Source organism: Polypterus senegalus, chromosome 13 (assembly GCF_016835505.1).
Source record: "Polypterus senegalus isolate Bchr_013 chromosome 13, ASM1683550v1, whole genome shotgun sequence".
NCBI classification, from domain to species: domain Eukaryota; kingdom Metazoa; phylum Chordata; class Cladistia; order Polypteriformes; family Polypteridae; genus Polypterus; species Polypterus senegalus.
Window position 1 is genome coordinate 37,393,500 of NC_053166.1, and position 18,591 is coordinate 37,412,090.

At 40.8% G+C, this 18,591-nt stretch overlaps 1 protein-coding gene across 2 annotated transcripts in view; it reads right to left on the minus strand.

Annotated features, from left to right (window-relative positions):
- The window catches only part of LOC120542225 (15-hydroxyprostaglandin dehydrogenase [NAD(+)]-like), a 44,885-nt gene that overhangs the window by 11,179 nt on the left and 15,115 nt on the right, over positions 1–18,591 (minus strand). For both annotated transcript variants that reach the window (XM_039774529.1, XM_039774530.1), the window contains exons 2-3: positions 7,682–7,805; positions 6,283–6,389 (exon numbers count right to left, since the gene is read on the minus strand). In XM_039774529.1, coding sequence (XP_039630463.1) covers positions 6,283–6,389; positions 7,682–7,805 — 231 coding nt within the window. The remainder of the gene's footprint in view (positions 1–6,282; positions 6,390–7,681; positions 7,806–18,591) is intronic.

Below are 18,591 nucleotides of genomic sequence, written 5' to 3' on the forward strand. Positions count from 1 at the left end.
GTGTTCCACAGGGGTCAGTGCTAGGGCGCTGCTATTTTTAATATATATAAATGATTTAGATAGGAATATAAGTAACAAGCTGGTTAAGTTTGCAGATGATACCAAGATAGGTGGATTAGCAGATAATTTGGAATCCGTTATATCATTACAGAAGGACTTGGATAGCATACAGGCTTGGGCAGATTTGTGGCAGATGAAATTTAATGTCAGTAAATGTAAAGTATTACACATAGGAAGTAAAAATATTAGGTTTGAATACACAATGGGCGGTCGAAAAATCGAGAGTACACCTTATGAGAAGGATTTAGGAGTCATAGTGGACTCCAAGCTATCAACTTCAAACAGTGTTCAGAAGCCATTAAGAAGGCTAACAGAATGTTAGGTTATATATACGATCTGTGGAGTACAAGTCCAAGGAGGTTATGCTCAACCTTTATAATGCACTGGTGAGGCCTCATCTTGAGTACTGTGTGCAGTTTTGGTCTCCAGGCTACAAAAGGACATAGCAGCACTAGAAAAGGTCCAGAGAAGAGCGACTAGGCTGATTCCAGGTCTACAGGGGTTGAATTATGAGGAAAGATTAAAAGAGCTGGGCCTTTACAGTTTAAGCAAAAGAAGATTAAGAGGTGACATGATTGAAGTGTTTAAAATTATGAAGGGAATTAGTACAGTGGTGCTACTATAAGATGCCCCATCGGTCTCCGCTTTTAAATCCCGGCTGAAGACTCACTACTTCAGTTTAGCATATCCTGACTAGAGCTGCTGGTTAACTGTACAGACTGCACCTCTGTTGTCAGTCATTAGCACTAAAACATAAGTAACATGATAGTTATAAATGGATACTAACCCTCACCTATTCTGTTTCTCCTCTTGGTATTTAAATGTGGCACTTGGTGCCACGGCCCACCTGCCAAGTTGTTTTGCCTGCCTAAGGTAAAGTCATACCTGATGGAGGATCGCAGGAAACGTGGGAAAGAGTGCTCCTTTTGTCAGATTGGCTGGCCCGGCGCTGTTTTAGCTGTGTAATGGCCAAATGGGGGAGGCAGCTTGATGGATGAGGTCTCCCGGACTCTAAACAAATCTAAATCATATTATGTGATATCATCTACTGTTTTTATTTTTATACTGCATTGAGGATTTGCTCTCTGTATTGTATTGTATTGACCCCCTTCTTTTGGCACCCACTGCACGCCCAACCTACCTGGAAAGGGGTCTCTCTTTGAACTGCCTTTCCCAAGTTTTCTTCCATTTTTTTCCTTACAAGGGTTTTTCTGGGAGTTATTCCTTGTCTTCTTAGAGAGTCAAGGCTGGGGTCTGTAAAGAGGCAGGGCCTATTAAAGCCCATTGCAGCACTTCTTGTGTGATTTTGGGCTATACAAAAATAAATTGTATTGTATGATAACATTTTCCAGAATGAAGCTCAGTCAGGCTCTAAGGTAATTTTGCCAGCATGCACCAATTGCATTAACAGCAAAGCTGAAGCTGGTGTGGACTGGTCTGGCACCATGTGCAATTAAAATCACTGTTACTGCAGCCTCAGCTGTATGTTTAGTGACTCTAAGTAATTGTAACAAAGAAAGCTGCAAGCTGTGCCGCATTTTGCCACATTATCCTTTTTAACACTCGAATTACCAGAGCCTACGAAAAAACTCGTAATTCCGTCCCACCTTAAATTGCTTCTTAAATCACTTCACACCTCTCCGCCAGTGTCCTCTAAATGTGCTAATAAAGAGAAGCTAGGAGCAGCCGGCTATTCCATCCCCCCACCAATTTAGAACGTGCACGAACTTCTCTCAGCTCATGCCTTGATTGAGTATCTGGGAGTGAAGTGGAGTTTTAGAGTGGAAATAATAGATCGTTATTTGGAACACACGCATTTCATGTCTGTTCCGTTTCTACAGTAATCTGTGTAAACACAATGTTAAAACAGAAACGTTTTTTATATTCTACTAGTAGATGACAAAATGTAGGCATAAACTATATAATGTATGAAGCCTGAAGTCCAAACATCAAAGAAACATTTTCACAAAAGATACAAATATAACACAACAATTGCGCTTTTATTCAAAAACATAACCGCAGAAACAAAAAGCCGCCTTAACATGCAACATTGACATCCATTTATTGTAACTGCCTCCGTGGTGCATTAGAATCAGTTCCTGCCTGAGAATCAAAAGGTCGCGAGTTCAATCCTGCACCAGTCCGTTTTGAGAAGTAAACTGCTCTTAGTCTTACTATTTTTGAGTAAAAGCATACATTGGATTTCAGTCTGTAACAGCCGGTGCAATTTATGATCCTTGTAAAGGTTAGCTTTTTTTTTTTTTAATTCACTTTTCATTCTCTCAGTCGCGTTCAGAATCAATCCATACAACCCCATCTGACACGGCTGTTTTCACATAAAGACGCGCTATAGCTCTGCAGTGTACCATGATGCATACTAATGCATAACCCCCAAAGGTTCTGACACACAAACGCTGGCGAAGCTGCCTTCTTCATATCTCACCGTCACTTGCTTTTCTTTTTATTCAGTTTTATTGAGTGTCCCTGCCAGTCCCCTGCATGTTGCTGTATGCTGTTTCTTTTGTACTCCAGGAAATGCAGAGGAAAGAATGGTAAAGAGCAGTAACTTCGGTGCTATATGCAATCATCAGACACTCCCCATCTGCCCGTTGTTTTGTTATACTTTTACACCAACATATGTTCCTGTGTTGCGCAGGAAGCATATTGTATATCATTGAGGAGTTTTATTTAATATGTAATACATGCAGTGATTGCGTAGCTTCTCAGCCACCCGCCAATAGAGTCCCTTGTATGAAATCAACTGGGCAAACAAACTGAGGAAGCATGTACCATAAATTGAAAGACCCATTGTCCGCAGAAATCCGCGAACCACCGAAAAATCCGTGATATATATTTAGATATGCTTACATTTAAAATCCGTGATGGAGTGAAGCCGCGAAAGTCGAAGTGTGATATAGCGAGTGATCACTGTATAGTGTGTATTGTAATGGTTTTTCTGGTCTTTTGTGGATTGTTGCTTTTATCTTTTGTTTTCTGACTACTAGATTACGCACAGTACTGGTTAGCTTTTTAAATAAACCCTTTTTCCCTTATTTATTCATTTACATAAAATGACTACAAAATATTTCAATTAGACTAACTAGCATACAGATAAATAGTACAGTATATTGTAGAAATAGCCCTCTGCCGTTATGTATTATGTAAAGTCCCAAAAAAGTTAATTATTAAGAGTTGTGGGTAAATACCTGGATAAAAGAAATAAAAACTTGTGTAAACTGTTATCAGAGAACAAAAAATAAAATTAATTGTTATATATGATCTTATTCTCTTATTACATACAGCGCCTCTATTTTCAGTGTGTAATAAATGACAAATTTGAACATCTGGAAGTTCCCATGGAAGAGCCAGAATTTGAAAAGGGGAACAAAGAAGGCTGGGCTGAACTGCTTGACTGTTTCCACCATGATTCTCACCAGGACAAGAGGTCTTAGATGATGAGATGATATAAATAATGTATTATTTTAGCCACAACCATAGAAGGATTGTTTGGCATTTGAAAAAAAGAACACCTTGCAAACTGTGAAATATAGGAATTGATCTGTTATGCTTTGGGGTTGTGTTACAGCTAGTGGCACAGGAAACACTGTGCAAGTACAGGGAAGAATGGATTACAGTAAACATGAACAAATCCTTAAGGATAATGTGAGCCAGCCAGTAAGAAAACTGAAAAAAGGATGGCTTATACAACAAGACAATTTTCCAAAACACACTTTGAAATCTACCATGGAGTACCTCAAGAAACACAAGAAGAAGGTTTTGAAATGACACTTGCAGTACTTAGACTTGAATATTGAAATTCTGTGAATAGATTTTAAATGTGCTGTGAACGCAAGGCAGCCCAAGAATATCTCGCAGCTAGGACTGATCTGCAAGGACAAAGGGGGAAAATTTCCAAAAGAAGAATTCAGTTTCATAGTTGGCTGCAAAAATGTTTACAAGTATGTGTTTTTGCAAATGCTATATTTACTACTTTTTTATGCAATGTTTAGTTCATCAAGTAAATCGAAATTGTACAACACAATTTTCATAAAAATACAGTTGTTTTTGTTTGCTGCTGCACTTGCATTTACTATTTTATGTTTCAAATTCCAACAAAATACGTAATTTGGCCTGAGGTTTCCAAATTTTACAAAGCATGGAATTGTTTATTTCTCATTATTCATTGTCTTTGTATTACAATTGTTAATTTCCTGTTTTGTTGTATTTCTTGTACAATTCAAGCTCTTTGCTATTATGGTTTTCCCAAGAGCCAGAGTTTCAGTAACTGCTGAAATAATTAAACTGAAAAATTGAATCACAAAATAACTAATGAAAAATATATTACTACCAAGGACTTCGAAAACAATACACACATAAATAATCATAAATACTTAATTAGAACTAGATCAAAATCAAGAACAGAGGAACATAGTCAACAGAGTAAGAATTTATTCACAAAGAATTCTCAGTTAATAGAGCCAAAGACAAAATACCAAAGCAATATCCTTAATCCTGAAAATAGATCTAAAGAATCTGCAAGTACAAAAGCCTTAGAAGAGACACATTTGTAAAGGAGACAAGCAAAATCATAAAACTTAAGCAGCAAAAGTACAGAAAGCACAGAAGCAAAAGCATAATCACTGTGGCCCTCTGGATTCATTCCTAGTTCTATCAGGTAACTGTGGGCTTAACTGCAACACTTGGGGCTCCTAATTGAGCATTAGGCCAAGTCACTGCTAGCTTATATAGAGAATATTTTGGGCAAAAACAAATAAAGTACAGTGAAATGCAATAATAATATAATATATGACCATTAATAATTAAATGTGTCTCAAAATGTTTGTTGCTTATTTCTTTTTGTTTTTGTTTAATTATTTTATTTATTTTAGTGACAATGCATGCAACATGAAATAATCCTTGAAAGGTTTGAGCATATACATGACACACTGGATTCCCAAATCATACAAAGTGCATACGTCCACTCAAGTGACAAGTCACAAGCCAAAAAAGAGTAATAACTAGAGTCCACCCTTTTAACTTTGCTAGGTGAAAATTTCAATTTTCATTTTAAGGCTTCTTTCATGTTGCATGCCGTGTCACAGAAATAAAAAATTGAAGAAATAATAAATTAATATATATCGAAATAAGCAACAAAAAACTATTTTTGACACATTTAATTATTTATGCTCACATTATGTTGTTGTTAATTCTAACATTTCACAGTACTTGTTATTTATGTATATATGTGTGTATGTACTGTATGTCCGAAATATTCCTCCATAGGCTTAGACCTTAAAAAAGATAAATTAAGTAAAAAAAGAAATCAGAAGGAAAAAAGACAAGGAAGAGGCATTGATGCTGTTCTGGCACTTGCACTAATAAATCCAACTCCTTCTGTGCAAAGTGACATTGGTCAAGTCTGAAGATAAGTGATTTCTACAAATTAAAATTTGTGTATGACAGTTCAAAAAATAGCACTGAGTTTGGCTGTATAGAATAATTACATTTGTATTCATAAAAAGCAAAATGTTAGTTTGAACTATTACCTGTAGTGGGCATGCACTGACCTTTTGGGGGGGAGAACTGGCACTTTAAGGAACAGGTTTTGTTACATTTTAATTCTGAATACAAATTAGTGTACACTTTTACTTCAGTGTTTTCAAATTCATAGGACATTTTGGATGCAACTTTAGGGGCATTTATAAAGCAGCAAAAGAATATTTGACCATGACTGATGATTAGGTTAGATTATCAGAAAGGACAATTGAGTGGTAAATGATAGCTTTTTTTAATAGAGGAAAAACATGAGAAAAGTCTAAAGGCAGTACAAAGTCTAAAAACAGAGAAACATCAAAATACTGATTGTCATAGTTACAATTTAATGGCTGAGCCAATGTTAGAAATCAGATCAAGGTCCTAAATCTATTAAGACTTCCCCTAAATAATTTATAAGACAAAGCTCCAAACACTCTGATGTTAACATCGTATATAATATAGATATAGGATAATGATATCAAACATCATTGATCACATGACTAGCAACTGATGTGACAACTAACATAAACAACATGGTTTTGACTGTAATAAACCAATAATTTAAATGGTGATGCTATATTATTAATAAATGTTTAAAATAAAAAATAATACTACACAGTAAATAAGAGACATATATCTGTAAGCACACTTGACACAGGGTTTTTAAAATTAGAAAATACAACATACCAGATTAACAGTGATAGTCTTTTCCCAGTCTTGTTCATTGGCTATGCCAGCATTATTGCATACAATGTCCAATTTTCCAAACTTCTCTTTTGTTTTGTGAAATGCATCTAAAAATATAACATTAAAAAGGGAAGTATGTGTTTCATTGGAAAATATGCAGTAAACAATAAATTAATACTATAAATTACCCTCTGCAGAAGAACAAGGACAAAACATCCAGGACCTAAGAGCCTTGCTTAATGACACCTTGGACTGATAATTTTCTTTAACGACCTCACAAGTAAGATAACATCTGTTTTCCTAATAACATTCCTCCCTTATCTTAAAATAGTGGGAAAGTACATTAACATAATTCCTTGCTTGAGAAAAACTAGTCAATGAAAATATTTTGACTTAACTGACATAAAACTAGATGATAATACACCATTTATAGGCTACACTTAATCCAAATTCTGGGTCACAGTGATCCAAAAACAATTCTGCCATCACCAACCACAAGGGTTTTCTCTGGCTACTAGAGTCTCCCCAAAACCTCCCATCGCAAAGATGGAGTTGCTTTTATTGGTGATGACAGCATGCAATCAACTGGTGTCACATCGAGTGTTTAGTTCCTGCCATACTCCTGAAGTTAGGATTTCCCATGACAATTTACTGAATAAAATGCTACCAGGTAATGGATGTATAACAGTGTATTGGAATGCTTTATGGTACTGCTCATGAAACACTCTACCTATCCATCATTAATCCAACCATCTAACCTGCTTATCTAGGCCAGGCTTACAAGGCAGATACCTTACAAGGTATCCTATCACAGCAGTCACTGGTCACACCCCCCAACAGGGCCAAATCAGCATTCAATTTTTGTTTCTCATGCAACAACATGCAGTATAAGCATTTATGACTAGAACAGTTCATTCAATCCAACATGCAGTAGCTTATGAATTCCTACTCTCCTATACCTTCAGAATACCACTGCTTATTTAACGCAATGCTTGGCAACTACTTTTTTCAAATTATCTTTATTTCTTTGTGTGTAGAGAAAAAATCAGATGCTTGAGTGAAATTTACCCAAATTTAGTTAATTTTATTCTGCACTCCATTTTATAGATGGAGTCATTTTAAAGTAACAGGTGGACTCCATCACACAATTTCACTTGAAAATTTCAAAAACGTGTCTTGTTACCTCATGATATATTCCTGGCACAAAATGGGTTCTTTACTTAAAAGTGACTATCCAATTGAGGGAAACAGGTTGCTAAAGCCTACGTAACGCTCAACACATGTGCCAACATTGATTGGGACGCCTCTCCTTTACAGGTACCAGCAAAATTATTTATCCTTGTTTAATCTTTTGACTAAATTAATACCACTTTACTAGGCACAAAAAAACATGTATTACCTTTTAATTGAACCTCGGAAGTAACATCGCAGGGGATAAAAGTAGTCTGTTCAGGACCATATGTTTGGTCAAAAACAGCTTTCATTTCTTCACCCTTAGGAACATTGATATCCAGAAGACTCACCTACGAAGGAAAATTTAGTGATTAAAGTTGTCCGGTGAAACTTAATATATTATTAATTTATTTTTTTCATAGTTCTAGAGGCCTTGCTTTGGGAGGTTCATAAGACAGATAAACCCACAATCAATTAGCCTAAAGTACATATGGCCTGTGGAGGGCCCTTCCGATCTGTTTACAGTCCTGCTCCACTGACTCCTCAGCCTTGTTCCCATTGGAGTTTGGTGTGATGGGTCACTCAGAGCTTATCCTCTTAATATGAAAGTGACTGTTTAATCATGAGGTGTCATTGTGCTGCTAAAAAGCATGAAAAAGTCTATAGTGTTAAAGTGAAATTAAAATTTTTCAGTCATTCTTAATTGCTTATAAATTAATGTTTCTTTAGGCAAACATGCTTATTTTAGAATAAATTTGCCCCAAACAAGGCTGTTTTCTGGCTTATGCCCATAGCTGACGAGTAAATATTAGTTCTCCACAATTTTGAAATGGTGCAAAATATCAATGAATGGATGGATGGATAGGTGTCATTTGTGGTGCACAGGAAGAACACTCACTATCTAATGTCACCTGGTGCTAGGATATTGGCAGAATGGCAAATGGATGCTACAGAGAGTAAAATCTCTCATTCCAACAAACAGGTCCAATCTTGCTTACTTGTGTTTTTAATCACTGAATGTTTGTTCTCTCCTTCCCTTCCCTTCCCTTGCTGTAATCTGATTTTACTTTCAAGTCACATACCTGACAAAAGCTACACAACAAAAACACTGCAACTCTAACCTTGTTTTTTTCTTTAGTTGAATGACTGTATATAACTTTACACTACATGTCCCTTATTGACTCACATACTCACTAACAAGAAATTAATGTTTATTTGCAGATAGTCTAAAATAAACTGTTCAATATATCATTCTCATGGGTCTGAGGCCTAGAAACACCCAACCTCAACAAGTGAATTTAGTTGTGAAAAAATCAAGGAAAACTGATATGATGTTTTGCAATGAACAGTTGAAAAGAGTGACTTTAGTGCTGATCTGTGGAAGAGTTTTATTATTTTACATAGATATGGACTGTCAAAGTTAAAGCATGTGGTTAATTTTAAAGGTATAACATGTTATTGTTCCTTAATTGCATTTATCACATGCATTGTTAGATACCCTTTGCAATCTAAATCTTTGGTTTCAAATTATGTGCCACCTCATTGAAAGTAGTCCTATATCAATATAGATATACACAAGATACGCGGTTCTTAAACTGTGCAGTTCACAAACAACTGTCAGGTCGTACACGAGGGAACAAAAAAAATGGGGGGTTAAAAAGTGCGACGTAAATGGAAAAGTCTTCATGTTTAGTTGTGCTTCCATTTCTTCACTCAGTCTCATGGTGCCCCTGCTGTGAGACTCCACTCCACCCTCATTCTCCTTTTTTGTGTCCACCACCCACACCAAATTGAAGTCTTCCAGTGCTCACATTGGCTCAGAGGGAAAAGCTCTCTCTCGCTTCCACACCTTTTGAGTTGATCCATGCCAGATGGAGACTGCTCGGGAACCACAATGGATTTTGTGACAAAGAGCATTTCAGGTGAGTGCTTTCTTCCCCCACCGCCAGCCGCACAAGCAGGCTGCACAGCATGTCTATCTCTCTTTCTCACAGGTCCAGTCCTCCAATGTTACAAAATTTTTAGTTTCAGTGAATTTGATTTTTGCTCCATATCTTGTAAAACAGTTTTAGAAATTGGCAGAAGAAAATACAATAAAGAACAAAGTCACATTTTATTATTATTAATAAAATAAAAACATATCAAATATTTAATTTTATCCATGTTAATATTAATCATCAGCAGAAAGCTATTGTTTTGGATAGTTTCCAGTATTTGGTAATCTTCATTCTTCCTTTAAAAAAAATACATGAACAAGCTGACGTTATAAGCCGAACTCTGCTTAAAAGTTATCAAACCTGACATTGACCATAATGACCCTATAAAACATAAAGACACTCAGCCTTCACAACTGACTTTGAATTATTTTTCCTTTTTTAATTGACCCATAGTTATATGTAACTTGGGTTATTTCTCTCCTTCTTATGATCTGGAGTCATATGTAACTGCATAATTTTTGTAAATCAAAAAATATAAATGTTAGGCTTTTTATTTTTTTATTCCATATCAATACATGCTACTAATCTTATGTGCATTAAAACAGCATTTGATATGCATAAGAAAAACTAAAAGACATACAAAATTACACAAAAAACTCTTTGTAATTGCTGCCTAACACCCATAAATGCAAAATTAGAGAGAGTGGTAGGAGTATAGTAATGACACTTTTAGTTATGCCTGGAAAATTTTCAAAATTTAATAATTTAAGACTGAAATATTTTGAAGTACTACCATTTTCTTTCAGTTTCTGGAGGTAGTATGCCAAGAAAAAAGACTGAAAACCCCTGGTCTAGAGATACTGTACGACAATGAATTACATGTGTATCAATAGTCTGCTATAGTTAAGCATTTGCTGTGATTAACATGTCTGCTTTTATACAAAATCATGCTGTTTTGAGCAGCTGCTTATTTTGCCTACGTGACAGTGATGGCAAGTTTGAGCAGCAAAGAATTTGTACAGCAGTGGCATCCATGGGGGACTGCTGGACATTGCTGAACGACCTTAGCTAAAAATGCAATTAATCATGAATAATTGATTGCTCTTTTAGGATTGATTGTGATTCAAATTTTTAATTATTTGGCAGCCCTAATATATATATATATATATTTTATAAGTATATTTTTCCAGGAGTTCAAGTGGAGGAATGACAATGGGGGATAATGCATAATAGAAGTCCCTCAGACTAGCAGATAAAGCAGAAAGGCCTGTTATGCTATACATGGCCTCCATGCTACTGTTATTATTGGCAAGAAGGATGAAAGCTAAAGACCATGAAATACTTTAAAAAACCTTGAATCAGTAATTTAAAAGTTCTGTTAAATTTATTATTAGCAGAAAAGTAAGAGTGACAATCAGACATTATTGGAAACAAATGACAACTCTAAATTAAAGTATAGTTGAAAGAAAAATTGAATATTCATAAAACAAGCATAAGGCCTTACATGCCCAAAAATGTGAAATTCTAATACTTAAATTAATACAGTATATATATATATATTTACTTAAAAGAAATACAGAAGAAATGGTGAGTCTTTAGAACAAAAGGCAAAACCCAGAATATTACGAGGAATTATATTTCTTTTAACAATAATAACAATAAACCTAAACCAAAGACAGGCAATGTACTTAGAGAAGGAGAGCCACAGGCAAAAAAAAAAAGTCTGGGGCCAGGAAAACCGTAGCCGCAGCTGACCATCCTAGTGATAGCACAGGCAGGCTCATGCAGATTGTGGGCAGGGTTTGGGGAAGAAGTTATGGACATTAATTAGTAAAGATAGTTAAATAAAAGAAAGCTCATTAACAACAACACAAAAAATAAGCAAAAGAGACAGAGTAATTTACAGGCTACCTATGAGTTGTCTGCCGATTTAAAAGAGAGCTGGACATCAGGGTCTACAGGAACACTTGGAGCTCTTTAAAGAAACTATAGACAAACAGTCCCAGGGGAGTCAGGGAGCAATGCTAATGCCAGAAGTGGTCCTGGGCTGGAATTTAAAAGCTCCCATCTGGCTCAAAACAGAGAGCCAGGAATTTGTAGGTGAGTCAATGCAAATGCTCTGTTGGCAGGGTAAAATATGGCCAGAGGATGGAGGAAAGGAGTAATGAGAACTGTAGATTTTTTGACATAGAGGGGAACCAGGTTTGTTGTTTGCTTATTATTTTGTACTTTTTTTCACTATATTTATGCATTCCATATCTTGTTTTTATTTGAGTTAATAAGTGCTCCCTGTTTGTACATGCTAGTCTTTTTCTCAGTATTAAATGTTCAGGGACTGCTTACCTATTGATTATTACCTTTTGATTACCTTTTCTCCCTACATGCCGGAGAGCTGAGCATAAATGGAGAAAAACTAAACTAACAATCCACTATGAGATATTGAAGGTTAAAATAACAGAATACAATAACACAGTCCGTCTTGAGAGGCGCTGCTATTTCTCTAAGATTATAAATAACAATGCTAGTAATCCCAGAGTCTTATTCTCTACAAACGATTGTCTGCTAAACCCAGGTAACTCAAAGAAATGCCTCCAAAATACTTCCAGTGAAACTTGTGAGGCTATTGCTGTATTTTTCAATCAAAAACTTAATGATATTAGAAATAATATAGTATATCTCCCCAACACTGCTGATCCTGTTAAGCCCCATTACTCCGTTAAACACAAATTTAACTCTTTCACCAGGATAGATTTACCTGATTTACATAAAAGAATTTCTCAACTGAGACCTTCCACCTGCGTCCTTGACCCAGTACCAAGTTTTTTCAAAGAAGTATCGGGAGTGCTAACTGATAGTATTCTTGACATAGTAAACTTGTCATTAGATACGGGGGTCTTCCCAGACTGTCTTAAGACTGCTGTAGTTAAACTCCTACTCAAGAAAAATAATCTTGACCCCTCTGCTTTTTAGCTTTTAGCTTTTTTAGAATTTTAGACCCATTTCTAACCTGCCTTTCTTAAGTAAAATTCTAGAGAAGGTAGTCACTATGCAGCTAAATGACTACATCAATAAACATGCTATTCTTGATAAGTTTCAGTCGGGTTTCAGAACAAAACTGCACTAGTTAAAGTAGTAAATGACTTGCGGGTAAATGCAGACAGAAGCCATTTATCTGTTCTCATCCTCTTAGATCTGAGTGTCGCATTTGATACCACTGATCACAATATTCTTAGAAATCGCCTTAGTCAATGGGTGGGCCTCTCTGGCAGTGTCTTAAATTAGTTTGAATCCTACCTAGCAGATAGAAAATTCTTTGTTAGTTGTGGTAATTATAACTCAAAGACACATGATATTCTATATGGTGTTCCACAAGGCTCTATCCTGGGTTCACTGCTCTTTTCGATTTACATGCTTCCGTTAGGTCAGATTATCTCAGGGCATAATGTGAGTTACCACAGCTATGCTGATGACACACAGCTGTATTTATCAATAGCACCTGATGACCCTGACTCTGTTGTTTCACTTACACAGCGTCTTACTTGTGTTTCTAAATGGATGAATAGTAATTTTCTCAAGCAAAATAAAAAGAAAACAGAAATTTTAGTAATTGGCAATAATTGATATAATGAGGTTATTAAAAATAAACTTAATGCATTAGGATTAAAAGTCAAGACAGAGGTAAAGAATTTTCGGATTAACTGTTGACTGTGACCTGAATTTTAAATCGCAAATTAATCAGACCACTAGGACAACATTTTTTCACTTAAGAAATTAAGTTAGACCTCTTATATCATTGAAAGATGCTGAGAAATTAGTTCACACTTTTGTTTTTAGTCGTCTACATTACTGTAACGCACTCCTCTCAGGACTACCCAAAAAAGACATAAATTGTTTGCAACTAGTGCAGAATGCAGCTGCTAAAATCCTAACCAGGAAAAGAAAATCCGAGCACATTTCTCCAGTCTTGATGTCACTACACTGGTTACCTGTGTCATTCAGAATTGACTTTAAAATACTGCTTATGGTTTACAAAGCCTTAAATAATCTTGCACCATCTTATATATCGGAATGTCTGACACTTTATATTCTAAATCATAACCTTAGATCTTCAAATGAGTGTCTGCTTAGAATTCCAAGAGCTAAACGTAAAAAGTGGTGAGGCAGCCTTCTGCTGTTTTGCACCTAAAATCTGGAATAGCCTGCCAATAGGAATTCACCAGGCAAATACAGTAGAGCACTTTAAAAAAAAAAAAAACTGCTAAAACACATTACTTTAACATGGCTTTCTCATAACTTCATTTTAGTTTAATCCTGATGCTCTGTATATTCAACTAGCAGAATACCCGCGCTTCGCAGCGGAGAAGTAGTGTGTTAAAGAAGTTATGAAACATTTTAAAAATAACGTAAGATGATTGTTAATGTAATTGTTTTGTCATTGATATGAGTGTTGTTGTCATATCTATCTATCTATATATATATCAAAATACCCGCGCTTGGCAGCGGAGAAGTAAAAAGAAAAGGAAACATTTTAATAATAACGTAACATGATTGACAATGTAATTGTTTTGTCATTGTCATGAGTGTTGCTGGCATATATATATATATATATATATATATATATATATATATATATATATATAGTGTGTGTGTGTGTGTGTGTGTATGTGTATATATATATATATATATATATATATATATATGTGTGTGTGTGTGTATGTATATATATATATATATATATATATATATATATATATATATATATGGCCCCAGGTGGGCGTGAGGAGGGCTTGTGCCTCCTCCAGACCGCGAGGGCGTCCGTCCCTGGTTCTGTTGGGGCCACGGGTTGAGGCATGGAAGCCCTTCCTGTAGGGGCCCGTGGTCACCGCCAGGCGGCGCCGATGCCGGTTTATCCGTCGCGGTTGCCGGTCGGGGCTGGAGCCCGGCGGGGCGCTTGGAGGACCGGAGGAGGGCGAGTGCCTCCTCCAGACAGAGTGGGGCGTCCGTCCTGGTTAGGCAGGGGGCCTCGGGTACAGGGCTTTGAAGCCCAGCCCTGTAGGGACCCGCGGCCACCACCAGGCGGCGCCCCGGTGCCTAATTATCCCGGGAGCCCGGCACTTCCGCCACACCAGGAAGTGCCGGGGGGAAGACTTTGTGTGGCACCCGGAGAGCTGCCAGGAAGACAGCCGACACTTCCGCCACGCTTGGGCGTGGCTAAGGACGGAACACCTGGGGCTCATCCGGGAGCCTTATTTAAGGGCCGCCTCCCTCCAGTCATTGGTGGAAGTCGGGAGGAAGCAGACGGAGCTGGAGAGCGAGGACAGGAGGCGGCCAGGACATAGGCACAGAGACTGTGGGCCCTGGACTTTGGGGGATTCAGTGCCAAGGCTGGGGTTGTGAGTGCGTGATTTGAACTTGTCATTGTAAATAGTGTAAATAAACAGTGTGTTGGGCAAAAATATGCTGTCCGTCTGTCTGTGCCGGGGCCAGCGTTCACAGTGGCGTAGTCGGCAGGATGCTCCGCCTGGTTCAAGGCGGGGACCTGTGTTATTAAATCAAAAATATTCTGTGAACGGCCCGGCGCAGCAGCGGACCCCACACACTGGCCGCGGGAGCGGCCCGTGCACAACCAGCGGCGTTCGCCCCAGAAACCGCCACCGGACAGCGGAATGCTTTCCCCGGGTGCGGAGGAGAACCGGACATCGCCGGAGCGCAGCGGGCTCCAGTCGCGCTGTCGAGACAGACAGCCAGGCCGGCGTGGCAGCACAGAAGGCCACACCGAGGCGGGGGCCTCGGCATGACGGGATCCGGGAGGTAAGTGCCCTGCCCTGCATTCATCGGCCCCTCGGGGTCGGTCTTACCTTCATTTCTACAGGGAGGGACGAACGGATCCGCGTCCGTGGCAGGAGCACGCGCCGCGCCACGGGCTGTCGGCAGCGGCGGCGGGCGGCAGCAAAGAAGGCTGCGGAAGCGGAGCGCTGCAGCTCAAGGAATCGCCGCAGCCACAACGCGGCGAGAGGCACGCTCCGCACTCGGAGCAGGGGAGGCAAGATGGCAGCGGGCGGAGGTCCCGCCCGCTGACAGGCACGGATTGGCGGTGTGTCTTGCGTGCCGCCGATGATTGGAAAGAGGCGGGCCCAAGGAACGCCAGTCTCGTGCCAAACCGAGACCCGATTGGGCCAGAGGGAGTGGCCCAGAGGAGGCAGGCGTCGCGTGGAGCTGATGGACAGGTAAGCCCACCGACGTCTGTCTCTCTCTCTCCACCAGCGGCTCGGCGTGTCGGAGGAGTCCCTTCGGCCCGCCAAGCCGTCTTTAGAGGAATTGCTGCGTGTTCTCGCCGCTCAGTGTGAGCAGCTGATGGAGATGGCGGTCGCGTCGAGAGAGACACCGCGTGAGACGGAGGATCGGCGCGGCGCTGGAACCGGAGGCAGGCAGAACACGGCGGGAGTGGTGAGTGTTGCCGTTCCGTAGAGCAAGTGGGGAGGTTTGCGAACATGGCTGTGACCGTTCGGGACGATCAGCTCCAAGTAAGCAACCTCCCGACAGCAGACGCCGCGTGCAGGCGGCTAGCGGCGAGGAGCTCAATATGCAGGGGCTGGTAGGATCGGGGCTGCTGAGTGCCCTGGGTCCTAGCGCCCTGCGCTCAAGCCTGCAGCTGTCTCCTGTCGCTCTGCCTGGACGCAGACGGGCTGGATTTGAGCTTTGCTGTGCTCAGACCCAGACCGTCAGCGTCCAAGAAAAGAAGGAGGAACCAAAGGGTGAATGCCGGTTCCTCCGATAGGAAGGACGCGCGCTGGGTGCGCGTCCGGAGAAGGGCCGTCCTCTGGATGGACAGAGGAGATCCCCTGGGCGGCTGGGCGAGCTGCCTGCGAGCGGTGCCGAGGCCGGCGGGCGGGCATGGAACCTGCGGCGGAGGACTTCAGCAGGCAAGTTGGGGGCTGTCGGAGGGGGGCAGGAGCACGGTCGATACGGAGACCGACGGGGCACTCGGGGAGAGTGTCCTGGCTGTGCTTCTGGCCCTCTTTTCCTTTTTTCCACAGGCCCGAAGCCCCGACGGCGCTGAGGATGACGCGTCAGGGACCTGCCCTCCTGAAGCGGGCGCTCGGAGGGCTCCACGCCGAGAGGCCAATAGTGTCCCAACTGCGGGGAACAGCGGGGCGAGGCGGCGCAGACCACAGGGCGCGTTGCGCGGGCGGGGTGCGAGACGGATGTCCCAGGGTGCCGTGTTGGACCCTGGGGACATAGTAGGACCCTCGCTGGGGCGTGCTGCCTTTCGGGTTGTGCCGTTCGGACCCACGTGTCCTCGCTAGCGGTGGGGCACTGTGGCCCCGGCGGGACGCCCAGGTGGGCGTGAGGAGGGCTTGTGCCTCCTCCAGACCGCGAGGCGTCCGTCCTGGTTCTGTTGGGGCCACGGGTTGAGGGCATGGAAGCCCTTCCCTGTAGGGGCCCGTGGTCACCGCCAGGCGGCGCCCCGATGCCGGTTTATCCCGTGCGGTTGCCGGTCGGGGCTGGAGCCCGGCGGGGCGCCTTGGAGGACCGGAGGAGGGCGAGTGCCTCCTCCAGACAGAGTGGGGGCGTCCGTCCTGGTTAGGCAGGGGGCCTCGGGTACAGGGCTTTGAAGCCCAGCCCTGTAGGGACCCGGCCACCACCAGGCGGCGCCCCGGTGCCTAATTATCCCGGGAGCCCGGCACTTCCGCCACACCAGGAAGTGCCGGGGGGAAGACTTTGTGTGGCACCCGGAGAACTGCCAGGAAGACAGCCGACACTTCCGCCACGCTTGGGCGTGGCTAAACGGGGGAAGACCTGGGGCTCATCCGGGAGCCTTATTTAGGGCGCCTCCCTCCAGTCATTGGTGGAAGTCGGGAGGAAGCAGACGGAGCTGGAGAGCGAGGACAGGAGGCGGCCAGGACATAGGCACAGAGACTGTGGGCCCTGGACTTTGGGGATTCAGTGCCAAGGCTGGGGTTGTGAGTGCACGTGATTTGAACTTGTCATTGTAAATAGTGTAAATAAACAGTGTGTTGGGCAAAAATATGCTGTCCGTCTGTCTGTGCCGGGGCCAGCGTTCACAATATATATATATATGTATATATATACATATATATATATATATATATATATATATATATATATATATATATATACATATATATATATATATGTATATATATATATATATATATATATGTATGTATATATATATATATATATATATATATATATATATATATATGTATATATATGTATATATATATATATACAGTGGGATGCAAAAGTTTGGGCAACCTTGTTAATAGTCATTATTTTCCTGTATAAATCGTTGGTTGTTACGATAAAAATGTCAGTTAAATATATCATATAGGAGACACACACAGTGATATTTGAGAAGTGAAATGAAGTTTATTGGATTTACAGAAAGTGTGCAATAATTGTTCAAACAAAATCAGGCAGGTGCATAAATTTGGGCACCGTTGTCATTTTATTGATTCCAAAACTTTTAGAACTAATTATTGGAACTCAAATTGGCTTGGTAAGCTCAGTGACCCCTGACCTACATACACAGGTGAATCCTATAATGAGAAAGAGTATTTAAGGGGTCAATTGTAAGTTTCCCTCCTCCTTTAATTTTTTCTGAAGAGTAGCAACATAGGGGTCACAAAACAACTCTCAAATGACCTGAAGACAAAGATTGTTCACCATCATGGTTTAGGGGAAGGATACAGAAAGCTGTCCCAGAGATTTAAGCTGTCTGTTTCCACAGTTAGGAACATATTGAGGAAATGGAAGACCACAGGCTCAGTTCAAGTTAAGGCTCAAGTGGCAGACCAAGAAAGATTTCGGATAGACAGAAGCGGCGAATGGTGAGAACAGTCAGAGTCAACCCACAGACCAGCACCAAAGACCTACAACATCATCTTGCAGCAGATGGAGTCACTGTGCATCGTTCAACCATTCGGCTCACTTTACACAAGGAGATGCTGTATGCGAGAGTGATGCAGAGGAAGCCTTTTCTCCACCCACAGCACAAACAGAGCCGCTTGAGGTATGCTCAAGCACATTTGGACAAGCCAGCTTCATTTTGGAATAAGGTGCTGTGAACTGATGAAACTAAAATTGAGTTATTTGGGCATAACAAGGGGCGTTATGCATGGAGGAAAAAGAACACAGCATTCCAAGAAAAACACCTGCTACCTACAGTAAA